Below are 16410 nucleotides of genomic sequence, written 5' to 3'. Positions count from 1 at the left end.
TTATGCGTTAGACCCTGGTTGGTTAGCCGAGATCAAGCTACGTGCCATTAGACGCCATGCGGCTAATCTGACGGAATTCCTCTGGGCCCAGACCTTGAACCAAGCCTTGCAATCGACTGAGGGCAGGCAGAGCTGTGTTCGCCGGGCTACTGATGTGGCAGTGGTTGGTGATGCGGTGTTGCCGGGGGACATTTCCAATATTTTAAGCAAGGGTCCCAAATTCTGCCAGGAACCAAGTGTACCGGGCCATGAATTGCTTGCGCTCAATCGGCAAATAGCTAGGAAGGCTGCAGGAGAAGACCAAGAAAGATGCCTTCTTGATGGTGTGGACGCGCTGATGAAAACTGCCAGGACCTCCGCGGGCCGTTCCAAGGATGGGTGGGGGAAGGTTGTTTCCTTCTTCCAGCATAATGAGTTACGACTGCTTCAGTCTGACAAGGAAGGAGGCTTTGTGGTGTTGACTGAAGAGGAATACCACAGGAGAGCGCAAGATGCTATCGTCAAGAATTTCGAGGAAGTAAAGTCCAGCGCCACTAGAGTGAAGGGTAAAGCGGCTGCCTTGTGCAAAGACTTGGTTCTCGACAGGTTAGCAAATGATATTGTTAGTACTAGGTGCAATGCCCTCTCAGTGTTTTTTACGGCTAAAACACATAAGCTGAATGTGCCTTTTAGGTCTGTTGTTAGTGAAAATGGTACTTGGCAGCATGTTTTAAGCAAGTACCTTCAGAAGCATTTAAATTCACTGCAGTTTCAAGACCCCTTTTTAACGAAGAATTCGAATGAAGTGGTGAGCTTTCTCGAGGATAATAAGTCGATTGGCTATGTATTCTCTGTAGACGTGGAAGATTTATATTATTCTGTGCCTCATGCTGCCCTGTTCGTTGTTGTTAGAGATGCTATTGAAGAAAGTGGGGTTGTGCAATTTCAGAACTCTAGTGGTCTAACAGTGGATAATTTTATGCGTTTGCTTGAGTTTTATATTAGTGTTACGTTTATCTCTTTTGAGAACAGATTTTATCGCCAGAAACAAGGGATATGTATTGGTTCTTGTGTTGCCCCGGTTCTTTGTAATGTGTTTTTAGCTTTTGTTGACCGCGCCCTTGAGCAGAGCTTTAATGGGAAAGGTGTTCTAAAGGTATTCCGGTACGTGGATGATTTTCTGATTGTTCTTAACAAGCTACCAAACTCGACGTACACTGACGCGGTGGGTGGGATTTTGGACAACTTTCGGCAGAATGGGAGAGGTCTGGTTTTCACTCATGAACTTCCTTCACAGGGTTCATTGCAGTTTTTAGATATTAACGTTACTTTAGGGAATGATCATGTTTGTTGGTTGTACGCTCCGCGGGCAAAGAAACAACTTTTGCCCTACTCTTCGGCACATTCTAAAACTGTTAAAAGAGCTATCGCTAGCCAATGCTTAGGGTCTGCCCTCACGAAGTCGTGCCCGCATGCTGTGCAGTCGAGTTTTAATAGGCAAATACAGCGGTTGCTGTCTGCTGGGTACCCCTGCGCGGTCATTATGTCAGTGACGGAAGCCCTGCTCCGGAAAACCAAGCGAGCCATGTTTGGAAAGAAAACTGCTCCGGTGAGAAATACGGCTAAACCTGTTGTGGTACCGTATATGCATAAGGTTGCGCACCACGTGAAGAAAGTGGCGAACAGACATGGCGTGCCGGTGGTGTTCTCCGCTCCGAAGAAGATGGCGGAGCTTTGCTCACGCATTTCGCGTGCTGGAAAACCGAGCGGTTGTGAGAAAAAACATGCCAAGCGGTTTGTCGACTGCTGCATGGGGGTCGTTTATGAGATCCCGCTGACCTGTGGGAAGGCCTACATTGGCCAGACCGGGCGCTGTATTAATGATCGAGCAGGGGATCATTTGCGGGCTTTAAGGAGTGGAGGGTCAAATTTGGCAGCGCATTGCGCCAACTGCACTGCGTGCGAGCCGCGACTGGCTGACATTAAGATTCTGGGCAGAGGCCGTGACAAGACAGCGCGTGAGCTGTTGGAGGCATTCCATATCGGGAAAAGGGGAGATAGGTGTGTCAGCGATACGTCGGTGCGGCTCTGGAAGGCAGAGATCAGTTTTCTTGATCGGGTTTTGTGATATTCCTTGATAATGTTTTGTGATATTCCTTATATTTTTTTCCTCTGTCTTTATGGGATTTTTATGTACTGCGCATGAACCCTTTTCAGCATATATTTGCTGTTATTGCTGCAATAAACCAGATGTGAGTTAGCGCGTGTCCCGTGTCTTCTTCTCTTGTGTGCGTCTTCCCGTGCGCTTTATCTTCAGTCAAAACAGAGAGAGCTGCCATAGCCACGTCAGCCGCCGCGCGCAGAGGGTTCGCAACACACGCTGGAGAAAGCGTTCAACGTCTGTCTGAAAACGGGCTGAGCTGGCTTGGCGCATGTGTAGCGCGTGCTGAAGGAGAGAGCTCGGCAAAAGAATGGGCACACCCACGCACATGGCTTGCAAACGTCTGTGTTGGCGCGCGGGAAACGATAACTGCAGATGCGCGCTCCTTTGGGGAATGGGCGCGGCGCTGTCCAGAACTGTCCCCTCTCATTCCTTCCGCGCGTGGCTTGAAAACGTCACGCGGAAAACGGCCAAGGGTGATGCGATAGTCTTTGGGGAAGGCGCATATTCCAGTGCGTGGTGTGGAGTTCGATATATCGAACAACCGGCGAAATTGAGTTCGCTATATGGCGCGGCTTTCCTATACTCTTACATGAGATTTTCAAGGGGATATTCCGTTGGTTCGATATAACCAAAATTCGATATATCCGGGTTCGATATAACCGGGTTCGACTGTACGTACAATTAGAAAGTAAAAAAAAAACATTCGCTTGAAGAATTGTTTACATATATAAACATATCTACGCATGCTCCAACAAAGAAACAGGTCTACGCATTAATATACTGGCTGCCTCGTCAACATTTTATGCGCACTCACAAAATACCAATACGCGTCATAAAGAAGGCCAAACTCGAGTTATTCATGACCTTTGAGCCAGTAACCGTTCTGGCGTAAAGGTGTCAGTATCCAGCCTTCGCGCCTCACTGTGATGACCCACTGTTTATGGCGACCTAAGTCCATAAGAAACCTGTGCAAGCTTACTAAACTTTGCGTTCTTCACCTTCATGCACATGCCACGGTTATGCAACTAATCAGCATGGTGCTTTGTTTTTTATTTTTTCGGCTGCAGCAAACCATCGCACAATCACAGTAGGCGAAAGCAACTGAAGCATTGTTTTTCCTATCACGCGAAAGTCTATAATTACGACAGCGCCTCCGCATCTTCATGACTCCTATACTCCTTTAAGTTTGCAGGTAATAGCAAAGCCTAGTCACACAGATAAATTTGTAAAAAAAAATAAACTTTTTGATGCATCACTATAAAAAAAAAATTTCATATGAATAAAATGCATTGTTCTTTTGATGTGCAGGAAATAAACAAACTCTGCCTTATTTTTGTTCAAATAAAAATCATAAAATATTGTCACGGACAATAGGGCTAGACGTGCTTAAAAGACAGGGAGAAGCTGTACCAGCAGCCAGCGTTCTGCACAGAGCGCGCGAGCAGACTTCAGCGTCTTTTTCTCCCAGGCACCATCTCAGAATCTCGGGAACACCAGGTGGCATTACCCCCCCTCCTAAAAAAAAAAAAAAACGAAAGCAGAGGCTGATCGCGAGCAATGGGCAATGCCAAAGAAAACAAAAGGATCAGCACAGAAACCAAATAGAAAACGGAAGTGGGGTACGTGTCCTACACGTCAACGAAACAAGCGCATAGTACACTGCGCATTACCGCGTGAAATACGGCTTCATGCGGACAACATGCACCACTTCGGAGCGTGGTTGCCGACATGAGGGCTGCACAGTATCCGCTGGAAGAACTTCGTATGTCACGTCCGTGACACAGCGCGGAACTTCGTAAGGTCCAAAGTAATGCGACATTAGTTTTTCAGACAAGCCGGGCCGGCGCACTGGTGTCCACACCCAAACTTGCTATCCAGGTTGGTATGTGACGTGTCGATGACGGAGGTTGCAGCGACGCGTATCCTTGCCCTGCTGTTGCTACTGTTCGGCGTCTGGCGTGAGAAGATGATCATGAGTGCAGCACGGAAGCATGGCATCCAACATCGTCTGGACGTCATGTCCGTAGAGCAGGCAAAATGGCGTAAAACGCGTCGTCTCTTGGATGGCAGTATTGTAGGCATATGGGACGTATGGGAGAATCTCGTCATAGGTCTTGTGCTGGGAGTCTATGTACATTGCAATCATGTCGGCCATCGTTTTATTGAGCCTCTTCGTGAGGCCATTCGTCTGTGGATGATAGGCAGTGGTTTTGCGATGGCTCGTGTGACTGAGCTCAAATACGTCGTGCATAAGTCGTGCTGTAAACGCCGTGCCTCGATCGGTGATGACTTGACGGTGCGCCATGGCGCAACACGATTTGCTGCATAAAAAACTGGGCGATTTCAGATGATGTGCCACGCTTCACCGGCTTGGTTTCCGCATACTATGCCCTGCTGTTGCTACTGTTCGGCGTCTGGCGTGAGAAGATGATCATCAGTGCAGCACGGAAGCATGGCATCCAACATCGTCTGAACGTCATGTCCGTAGAGCAGGCAAAATGGCGTAAAACGTGTGGTCTCTTGGATAGTCGGTAGCGACTATAATCCATTTGTTACCGACCAATGTCAGCGTAAATGGGCCGAGAAGGTCGATGCCGATTTGATCAAACGGCGTCTGGGGAGGCGCAATAGGTTGGAGCAAACCTGCTGGCTTGAGAGGGGGCGCCTTTCGACGTTGGCACTCACGATAGCCTCTGACGTAACGATGAACGGCGTCAACAAGTTTAGGCCAATAATAGGCTTGACGAACTCGGGCGAGTGTGCGTGCAAAGCCCAAGTGGCCAGAGATGGGCTCATCATGACAAGCAAAAAGGATATCGGCACGGAGGTTGGTCGGCACTACGAGGAGGTACGCTCGGTCAACAGTGCTGGAGTTTTGCTTGAATAGAACGCGGAGACAGAAAGCAGACAGGTTCCGAGAAAATTGGCGAGGGATATCAGCAGCTCGACTTTCCAGGTGATCAATGACAAGTCGAAGGTCCGGGTCAGCTCGCTGTCAGGTCATTACGTCTGAAGCACTCACCAGTCCAAGAAAACCGCTCTCGTCGTCCGTGCTCTCATCGACTAAACCGACGGGTGCGTACGACAGGGCGTCAGCATCTTCGTGCTTCTGGCCAGATTTATACACAATGGCGTACTCAAATTCTTGGAGGCGAAGGCTCCATCGTGCTAGGCGCCCTGATGGGTCGCGGAGGTTGGCCAGCCAGCACTAAGAATGATGGTCGATGACCACTTTAAAAGGGCGACTATAGAGGTAAGGCCTAAATTTCATAGTTGTCCACACAACCGCAAGGCATTCCTTTTCCGTAGTGGAATAGTTTGTCTCGACGCGGGAGAGCGTGCGGCTGGCATACGCGATGACCTTTTTGACGCCTGCTTGGTGTTGAACGAGTACAGCGCCGAGGCCGATATTACTGGCGTCGGTGTGGACTTCGGTGTCAGCGTCTTCATGAAAGTGGGCAAGAACAGGGTTCGTTTGCAGTCGTCTGCGCAGCTCCGCAAAAGTCTCTTGTTTCTCGCCGCCCCACACGAACTGTGTATCATCCCGCGTGAGGCGGGTCAGGGGTGCGGCTATCTTGGAAAAGTCGGCGATGAAGCGGCGGTAGTATGCACATAGACCCAGGAAACGTTTCAAACTCCTCTTCGAGGCAGGGACGGGAAAATTGGCGACAGCGGCAGTTTTGTCGGGGTCTGGCCTAACGCCTGCTACACTCGCAAGATGACCAAGAAACTTCAACTCTTTGTAGCCAAAGTGGCACTTCTCGGGTTTGAGCGTCTAGTCAGCTGACCGGAGGGCATCTAATACTGCGCGCAGGTGTTCGAGGTGTTCTTCAAAGGTTTCAGAGAACACGACAACGTCGTAGAGATAGACTGAGCAGATTTGCCATTTGAGGCCGGCCACGTGACCAGCTAATATGTGATATTAGCTGGTCACGTGTTCTTCGATTGTGCATGTATATAAGAAATGGGAACCGACAGCTTCTTTCTACATTCCTTGACAAAGGCCGGACCCCGGCCGAAACGTCGGAATAAAGTGTTGTTTTTTCTACCGTGTGTGACCTACTTTAAGTCTATATATATATATATATATATATATATATATATATATATATATATATATATATATATATATATATATATATATATATATATATATATATATATATATATATATATATATATATATATATATATATATATATATATTACATGACACAGTACCATTCAATGGCATTTAGAGAGCTTAATCTAATTCGTGCTTTAGATGAAAAAAAAATTCCATTCAGCGATCGCTTTGAACCCTGTCGTTGCTTTGTGCTTGCTCTTCCCTGCAATGGATGCCGGAGCTGACGTCAACGAGACATGTAACAACACCTTGTGGGGGTTTTCATGGAACTCTGGCTCCGTGCTCAGAACCGAACGCCCCACCGCTAGCTCTGACCACATCCGTGGCAGGGAAGAATGAAATACTGAGGCAGAGCCACCGGCTGGGCTGTTTATTGGGAGTGCCCAATTTTTATCCTTGGTCATAGCAGCATTCGCGCGCTCTGGCGTCGCGGCGTCGTCTCCCCCGGATGAAGATGCTGTGCATCAATATGAGGGGGAAAGAGGGGCCGCCGGGCGCGCTATGCCAGTTCTCTCGCCCCTGCCCTCTCCGCCACTGCTCCAGGGGAAGGAGGCCAGGAGGGGAAAGATGAGGTATCCCCGTGAGGGAGACAGAGGGGTGTTCGCCGTGTCGTGCGGGCGCGGGGAATCTTAAATTCCCACACCCTCCTCCCTTAATCGTGAGCTCCACCGAGGTGCCGTTTTCCCCTTTGGAGTCGCACGGCTGGTCCTTCAGCAGGTCCATGTATTACAGGAATCAGGGCAGGGGTCGGGACTTGGGTTGTTGGGCTCTGCTCCTGGTGCCGCTGTCAAAGCGAGGAAGGCCACCCCCTATGCCGAGCGGGCCCCGCATGCAGGCCGTACATCCGACTCGTTCTGCTGAAATCCCCGCCGTTGTAGTCACGAGAAAACACAAGGGGGCGAATTATCATGGCTCGCCTACCGGTCATGGGCCGCCAGTACGCCCGTGGTGCGCTGCTCGCCCACGGCTGCGCCGACTTCCCGCAGGTCGTAAATCGGCATCAGACTCCAGCCCGATAGGAGCTCCATACTGTTTTTCTTGAATGCCAATCTCTGTGCTTGACCTCAAACCGAATACGGCCCCTGCATTTGATAGCCCTCCTCGCAGCTGCGGGCAAAGAACAGTGTTCTCTGCAGCTTTTTGATCCGCATCTCAAATTACTTTGCGGGGAATTCTGAGACAGGCTCCAGCGCTGCACCTCTGATATAAAGTGTTTAGCATATAATTCATTAGTCTGTTACGACCTAGAATATACCTGTGATGTCTGGGATCCCTGTATAAAAAGCAAGGTGTGGCGAAGCCCTTCAAGCGGTCATTGTGAACTGCTTTTTTTTCCCTCATCCATGCTTTTTGTAAGACAAAAGAGCAATAAATAATAATTCATTCAAGATATTGGTACGTGGCAAGAAGGCTAGCTCATGAAACAGAACAGGTGATGACTTGCATAAGTGTTCCGGCAAGCACCGACCTTTTCCTTAGACCAACCGTTGCTACAGCTTCGTTTTCTGTCTCTCTGTTGTTGAACGTCGTCTTCTTTAGTTGATGTTCAGGGACACAGGGCATATATATAACATTACCCCCCACGAAAAACACAATCCTGGTGTGTATACTATGTCGGTGAACTACAGCAGGAGTAGTACAGCTTCATTCGGGCGACATGAACGATCTCTGTACGTGGCATAAAGGACTCGTGGCAGATGGACAGGTGTGATCTCGTATGTCACGGAAGTGACTGGCTGTAAAACACGGTAGGATCCTGTGTAGCATGGCAAGGGCTGCTCACACAGCCCAATTCTAGAGCGGGAGTCCAGAGCAAGACGAGAGAGCCAGGAGAGTAGTGGACATCCCAGTGACAAGAACCATGGCGGTGTTTTTGAGTTTTGGGAGAAAGTCAGCCGGCGGCGAGCAGTAATGTGGACGGTGTCAGCTCGGGATATGGCGTCGCGAATATAGGAACTGGCATTAGCAGTGGCAGGCAGTACGCTGTCGAACGGAAGTGAAGGGTTGCAGCGGAATAGAAGATATAAGGGTGAGTAGCCCATTGTATCGTGACGGGCGGAATTATATGCGTACATTACAAATGGCAAAGTAATATCCCAATAACGGTGATCATGTGATACATACATTGACAACATGTCCACGAGCGTGCAGTTGAGGCGTTCGGTGAGGCAATGTTTTCGTGGATGGTAAGCGGTGGTGAAATAGTGCTTAATGGAGCAGTAGCGGAGAATTTCGTCGACTGCTCATGCAAGAAAGCAACGGCCACGGTCAGTGAGCCGCTGGTGTGGAGTGACGGACAGTTGGAACGGTTTCAGTGCGAGGTTCATCAGGTTTGAAATTGGAAGTTTATTTTCATTTCAAGAAGAAATGAGGGACCCGAGACAAAAAGTGAACATTAATTCACTTGACGGCGCTCGGGCCCCAATACATGGCTACAGCGAGGGGTTAGTGATTACAATATCGGTGCATCCAAAATTCAGATTGTGGTTTCAAACAAGAGTTACAAACATCTTCCTTTTCCACATAATTCAGTCTGCGGAAAAGCTTAATATAACTGCACAACATAAAATATCAACAGGGCCAGTGAACACCATCAAAATGAATGCAGCATGAAATCCAGAAAATACAAAAGAACGAAAGAAAACAGCAAAGCATATTTACATCTGTGACAAAAAAAAAATAAATGTATTGTTCTCTTATTAACCTTTTCAATATCAACTTTATTTTGGCGAAGATAATTTAAGAGAGAGGGCAGAAGATATGCGAGCATTTGCTGGCCAAATGTTCTCGCAAAAGGCACAATCCAAGTATCTGTAGAACGTGAAGGGTATGTTCGTGTAAGTGCTCTTAAATTGGCGATGGAAAGTACTGTAGATTCAGAGGTAGCAATGTGCTGTTTGTAGCGAACGGCTAAGTTGTATGAATAGAGATAGGCCACTGGCATTATTCTAAAATTCTTGAAAAGCGGCATGGTATGAGTGTAGTAGTCTGCTCCAGCTATATGGCGGACCGCCTTTTTCTGAAGTACATATAATCGATTTAAATTTGTTTGTGTAGTTTTACCCCATACAAGGAAACTGTAGTTAAGTTGAGACAAGAACAATGAATTGTATATATGAAGCTTAATTTTGGCCGGTAGAAAGAAATGGAATTTTGCTAATATATCTACCACTTTTGACAGGCGTGAAATTGTTTCATTTACGTGCCTATCCCAGGACATATTTTTGTGAAAATAAACACCGAGTGTTTTCCATCAACGATTTCAATAGGAGCATGGCCAAAAATTATACTATTATTTAGAGACATTATTGAAAACGATGACTGTCTTACAGGAAAAAACATTGCTTTTGTTTTGGTTACATTTATTTCTAATGAATTAAGTTTGCTCCATGTGCTTAAATGATTCAACGATTCATTTATGTCGTTTACAAGCTCGTTGTAGTCATTGCTTCGAAATAAGAGTGTTGTGTCATCTGCATATATTATATACTCTGGCCTTACACTAATGTTTACAATATCATTGACACAAAAATTAAATAAGAGGGGCCCCAGGATGCTCCCTTGAGGCACGCCCATAGTAACACGCTTTGAGGAAGAGAGATTTTTGCCTATCTGAACACTTTGTGTACGATGCTCCAGATATGAACGTATTAAGTCTAGGGGCGCACCTCGGATTCCGTATGCTTTTAACTTTTGAGCAATGTCCTATGATTTAAACGATCAAATGCTTTGGAGTAATCAATGCAAATGCCAGCAACTAACTCTTTGTTTTCAAAGCTTCGTAGAATGAATTCTTTTTGTGTTAATAGAGCTAGTTCAATAGATCTGCCTTTACGAAAACCATATTGTGCTAATAAGACAACATTTATCAGCAAATGCAGTAATTCTAGTTTGTATTAATTTTTCTAAAGGCTTAGAAAAAACTGGTAGAATAGATGTTGGATGGTAGTTTGACAAGTTATTTTTATCGCCTCCTTTAAACAGCACTATTACCTTTGATGCCTGCATTTCCCGAGAAAAGGTTCCTGTTGAAAGGACCAAGTTATATATAAACAAAAGCTGCGGTAAGATCAAATCTAAAACGTATATAACCGGCTTGATTTGTATGTCATCAATATCGCAAACCGTACTATTATTCATAGAAATGAATTCTGCATGAATTTCAATCTCATCTGTCGGCTCTAAGTACAAACTATCGCTGTTTCTGTTAATTCCATTTATTGCCTGAGAATGATGTGAACTCGAAACTATGTTGACAAAATGATTGAAAGCTTCCGCCAACTCAACACCAGATACCAGAGAGGCATTTAATGTTAATTCGGAAACGCTGTGATCTGTAAGAGAACGGTTTAAAATCTTGTTTATGTTTTTCCACAAAGCATCCGGTTTAGAGTTGTACTCTGGCTGAAAAAGATTAAAAAGGTATTCTCGCTTCTTATTCCGTATCTCAGCATTGGTTTTCTTTCTATGGCGTTTAAAAATCTTCCAGTCATTTGTGTCTCGTGTGGTTATGAACTTTTTGAACAGTTTATCTTTCCTTTTTATCATCTTAAGGCATTCTTTCGTTATCCAAGGTTTCTTTGATTTGCTAGTCTTTTGCTTAGGGACTAAAGTGAATGATGATAGGTAAGACTTTAAAAATAGAGACAAAAAAGTATTATATGCTTCATCAGACGTTTGCGAGCAATACACTGCATCCCAGTCTGTTTCTGAGATAATAGTGCGAAATTTTTCCAATGTGTTGTCGTTTATATTCTGCATTTTTTTGGCAAACGTCCGGTTTCTTTACCCTCTTTCTAGGGGTCGATCGACTAAATAAAAAAAATTGGCATGTGATCACTGATATGTGAGGCGAGAACGCCGACGGTAGTATCTTGTATGGCTTGGTTGGTTATAAACAGGTCTATCAAAGTACTACTGTTTGGTTTTACACATGTAGCAGATTTAATTATGTTGTTGAAGCCATGTGAGTCCAGGAGTGTTTCAAAATTGTGTTGTAGTGTAGATGGATTTAACAGGTCAATATTAAGATCACTTCCGAGGATAAGCACGAGCTTATTTTCGTTTACATAATTTAGTATCTTATCGATGAGAACGAGAAAATTTGACACATTGCCCCCAGGAGGACGATACATCACTACAAACAGATATTTTTGACATATCACAGCAAGGCACTCTGTACATGGCGTTATAAAAGAAAATTCTTCAAGCAATTCGCATTGAAGTGACTATTTTACATGCATAAGGACACCACCACCACGTTTGGTCGCTCAATTTAAAAAGAATGTGCTATATACTGCATCCTTCATGGCGTCACAAACAGATGTAAACCATGTTTCGGTTAGCATTATGACGTGAAGCTGAAATCTGAAAGTGTTTAGAGCCCTTAATTGATCTTCTTTATTTCGTGCCGACTGTATATTCAAGTGAAAACACGTAAGACTGTTCAGATCATAGTGGAGAGAGATAGAGTTTAAGTCTACAGGTTTTATCGCCATTTCAGGATGCAGAAACACAGCAGGAGGTCAGGCATACCTTCTTTAGGCAATCTTATCTGTATCACGCTCACACTGCACATGAAGCACGCTTGATTTCTCTTCTTTACGAGCGAAGATTCTGCCATCCCTCACCCACACATACTTCCAGTCGCAAGCCTTTTTCTTTTCAACAGTTTTACCCAGTAGCAGCTTTAGTGCTGGGCAGGGGTGCTCGTTTATGAAAATGGGGTACTCACTCGGTGAATGTCCAAGGTCAGCCATTGAGAGTCGTGTTATTTCAGCTTTCTGAAGCAACAGGTTGCGTTGTGAACGGCTTTTTAGTTTTAGAACAATATTTGGACAAGATGAGCTGTTACGAGCCTTTACTCTATGGCAAACATCAATGTCTTCAGGTGTTATTCTAGTAATTCTGCGAATGTAAGGAATTTACGGCGCTGCAACGGAGCACCAGACCAAGAGGACCAGCGTGGCAGGCTTCTAGAACCGAACAGCCCGTGCCGTGCTTGCTCACTGAGCACGTGTCGTTCAACCTTATTTTCTTCTTTTGCTGGCTGTGAACACCGATCTTAGCACCTCCGCTTTACAGCGGCGGCAGGGATGAGGGTGCCTGAGCGGCAAGCACGCCAATAAATAAGACAGCAACATCCGAGGAGAGCTTCGAGGGTTGTCTCCATATATTTGGGTTTAAGGTGATCCAGGGAGACTACCTCTTCACGACCATCCAGCAGGATAGTCGCTGAATTTGCTTTCTTATTGAGGACGCGGTACGGGCCATCATAGGGGGGTGCTAAGAGGCGCCTTTACAGTGTCTCACCTTAGGAAAACATGCGTCGAGGACGTAAGGTATGGGTGCACAAAGATCTGACGGTCAGATGATCGAGGTGGGGCTGGGTTTAGGTGTTGAATGCAGTCCCGAAGGCGTTGAAGGTACTGCAGGGGCTGGGGCGAGGAAGCCGAAGGAACGAACAAGTCTTCGAGATGACTTCAGCCACCGAACAGCCAAGGTTGCGACGAAAAACGGTGCGTAGGCCAAGAAAAACCATAGGAAGGTGGCCAGCCCAGTGCTCGCGATCCAGGTGAGCAATGAGGGCAGTCTTGAGCTGACGATGGAGCCGCTCAACCATTGCTGTGGTGCGGCAGTGTTTAGTGCCGATCAGACGGGTAAGGGAAGTGAAGAGGATGCATTCAAACTGGCGGCCGCGCTCCGTGGTAACAGCCAAAGTGGGAAATCCATGCTGAAACGAAGGCTTTGGCAACTGTTTTCGCAGTAATGTCCAGAATGGGCACTGCCTCGAGCCAACGAACGAAGCGGTCAATCATCATCAGAATGTGCTGGCAGCCATTGATGGAGGTGGCGGTCGAACAAAGTTAAGGTGAACGTGGTCAGAGCAACAACCAGGTGGCAGGAAAGACTGGGGCGGAGTCTTTGTATAGTGAGTCATTTTGACGGACTGGCAAGCAAGGCACGGGCGAGCCCACTGGCGAACGTCTAATGTTTGGCCAGACATACCTCTGGGTAATGCTGGGATGGCAGATGTCATGAAGTGGATGGAAAATGGCAGGATGAAAGACCTCCGGGATGGATGGACGCGGTAGAGCCGATGACAAGTCGTACCAGAGCAATCCGGTCACAAGCGGATGAGGCACGAGCTGCAGACGGAGGGCACGGGGGTGGTCACGCAGGGCTTGAAGCTCAGGGTCTTTGTTATTTTGTTAAAAATTTAGAAATTTCATCCTTTTGTACCTTTCTTCTGTGGCTTATACCTAAACAAAATTAACGCTAAGTTGGTTTAATTTGCTGCATTCAAAAGTGCAATGTATTTTATATGTAGAAAAAATTTTGATATTTATGCATCAAAACAATTATTGTTTGCAAATATTTCTGTGGGGCTAGGTTATGCTACCTCTTGCAAATGCAAAATGGTGGCCACAGGTGGAAAAATATTTTTTCCTCGAAAGCAAGGGATAAAGTTCGTCATAGTAGCACAATGATTTATTTAAATTGAAATTGAAAATACACAGCCTTGATCTGTTGACAAGAATGATCTGGGAAGGTATTCAAGTGCAGCTAGCTTTTAAGTGATAGCTTATAAAGCTCGTTTGGTTGAAACGCCATCGGCGTCATGATAGTAGTTGTCGGCACCACGTGTCTGAAAGAACTGGGGCTGTGTAAAAAAAATTGTATCATGGTAATTTTTGTTCTGTTGAATGATTGGAGTGTTATAGGCAATCACGAGTTAATGAAATCACTGTATTTAATTTATAATTTTATGTAATAAGATATGAAAAAGTTGAGAAAAGAAGGTTCAAAGGTGTCAAAATGGTCAGAATTAAAAGCAACTGCTTCATGATGCTAATTAAAAATATTTAGTGCGTAACCGATCATTATTTATCTGAAATAATTGAAAAAAGAGATTTTGACGTGTTCCAAAACTCCAAAACATGATGTTTTTCCATGATTTTTGATGCCTTGGTATTTTGCCATAAAATTTAGCGAAAAATGATTTTTGCCTAACATTAATTGTATTGGGCCATTAATTGCGCCAGGTACAAGAAATGCGGTTCGATGCAATTTGATTAGGTGACTGTGAGAAGTGCAGCAGGGTCTATAGCATGTTGTGCTATATACCTTTTCACGAGCCTCGGCGAAACCAGTTTGACTGGGCTGTGGGGCTGCTTTTGGGAGAGACAATTCTCAACTTTTCCTGTGCTAGCAGCACAGCCCAGTATTCAATATGGCAACACCTACGACCACTTTTCGAAAAGGTCTATAGACCAGAACAAGGAGGGTAAATTGAACACTGCCATTTTGAGGGCGTTCTAGCACCATCTATAGCTGCCGCAGCGAAACTATATGGCTCTGGACTGTCAAACGAGGCAGCCGTGGGTGTCTAGCTCTTGCGCTTCTGTGTTTCTTTGAAGTTTTCACAACTGGTTGCTGATAAAATTGTCAAACGTTAATTTCCGCCTCACAGCAAGACTATTCTTTACATCTTGCGAGGGCAGAGGCAAGTACAGTGTCCACAAGTGAAGCGAGTGGTTCCGATAAGCGCATGGTACCGTTGCATGCAGGCATGCTATGGTTGTGACTTTTCTGATTTGATTTGCACCCCCAAGTAATGTCCCATCTACCAGCAAAACCTTTGCAGTCCGCAATATGTTTTACCTTTACGTGGTGACTGCAAAAAATCTTGCCAGCCCACACCTCACAAAACAGACCGCATGCCGCTACTGCGAGTGAATGCTTCTCATATTGGCGATGATTCTCCGGTGTCTCTTTATTTTTTTTTCTTTCCAGCAGGGTTGAAGAAGGAATCAACAGCACATCAACCAAGCAGGAGATATCAAGAAGTCTTATTTTTGTGACTGATTGGCGTTGCTTATCATGGGTGTTAAAAAAAAAGGCACTTCCTTGCTGAAATGAAAACGGAGGCATCAGGGAATCAGAGAAAATGAGACATATTTACTCGCACTTGCGGCATGCCACCTGTTAGTGCGGTGCGGACTGCAACATATTTTTGCAGACACCACGCGAGGGTAAGATACATTGCGTACTGCAAGGGATTCGGTAATATGTGGCATATCATTGGGCGTGCAAATAAAAGTGGAAAAGTCACAACCATACTATTTTTCGCATAGAAAGGTACCATGCCCTTAACCGAACCACTCGCTTCACTTGTGGACGCTGTGCTTGCCTCTGCCATTGCGAGATGTGCAGAACAGCCTTGCCATGAGGCAGAAATGCGTTTTAGACGATTTTGTGAGCAACAAGTTGCGAAAACTTCAAAGAAACGAAAAGGCGTAAGCGCTACGAATACCCATGGCCACCTCGTTTGGTAGTGCAGAGCAGTCATTTCACTGCAGCACCTCTAGATCGCCTTACAGCGCCATCAATATGGTGGCGATCAATTTACCCTCCGTGTTCTGGTCTATAGGGGCCGTCATAGTCTAAACGATGGCAACACACCGGTGGTGGAGGTACAATGGACCTTGACTAGGCCTAGCTAACACATATAAAATTTTAATAAACGAGAAAAGCAAGCATAAGAATTTTTTTTTATCTCAAGTTATTCTAAAACGAGTCGCAAACGACAGGGAGGAATTAATTACGAGAAAAATGTTTTGTGCATATGACAGCAACTTCTCCCAGCCTTTTGAATCGCCGGTGGTGAGAGAAGTGAGGGCAAGGAGCGAAGCAATCGCCACAGACTACCACAAGCTGTTGAGGAAACTTTTCTGGTTACAAAGAACTACACGAGTTGTTCCACCAGTTCTGCTGTGAAAACGAGTGTGTACTTCACTATAGAATCGTTGTTAACAACAAACCTGTCAAGTCTACATCAGACAAAAGCATACTTGAAGCATTATGGGGGTGATGCCATGACGGTGTCAATTGCGAGAAATGATTTCAAGAGTGTTGGAAGGGCATAGAAAGCCTGTTGCCGACGTGTAGCCCCAGTGTTACTTAAAAGAAAACATGAGTCACTGGGAGACAACCATGAAGTAAAGAAGCTTAAGGAAGAAAAGGCTGCCCTTCAGTGCCATCTATCCTACCTGAAGGTACTATTGAGCAGTGCCCAGGAATTTATCAGCACAGCTGTGGGGTCAAAAAGGTTGTGAAGAAGATAGCGAGTGGCGATGTG

At 45.7% G+C, this 16410-nt stretch overlaps 1 protein-coding gene across 1 annotated transcript; it reads left to right on the top strand.

The window, feature by feature from the left end:
• Positions 1-22: 22 nt before the first annotated feature.
• Positions 23-2238, top strand: LOC146170910 (uncharacterized; the record flags this gene model as incomplete). The annotated part of the gene is made up of 1 exon (XM_084586694.1): positions 23-2238. A coding segment is annotated over one exon (2085 nt), but the record flags the coding sequence as incomplete, so codon positions are not given.
• Between the last annotated feature and the right edge of the window lie 14172 nt (positions 2239-16410).

The sequence above is a fragment of the Amblyomma maculatum genome, unplaced genomic scaffold, assembly GCF_055883805.1.
Source record: "Amblyomma maculatum isolate TAMU_Amacu unplaced genomic scaffold, ASM5588380v1 scaffold_27, whole genome shotgun sequence".
Taxonomy (NCBI): domain Eukaryota; kingdom Metazoa; phylum Arthropoda; class Arachnida; order Ixodida; family Ixodidae; genus Amblyomma; species Amblyomma maculatum.
This window is presented reverse-complemented; position numbering and strand designations above follow the sequence as displayed.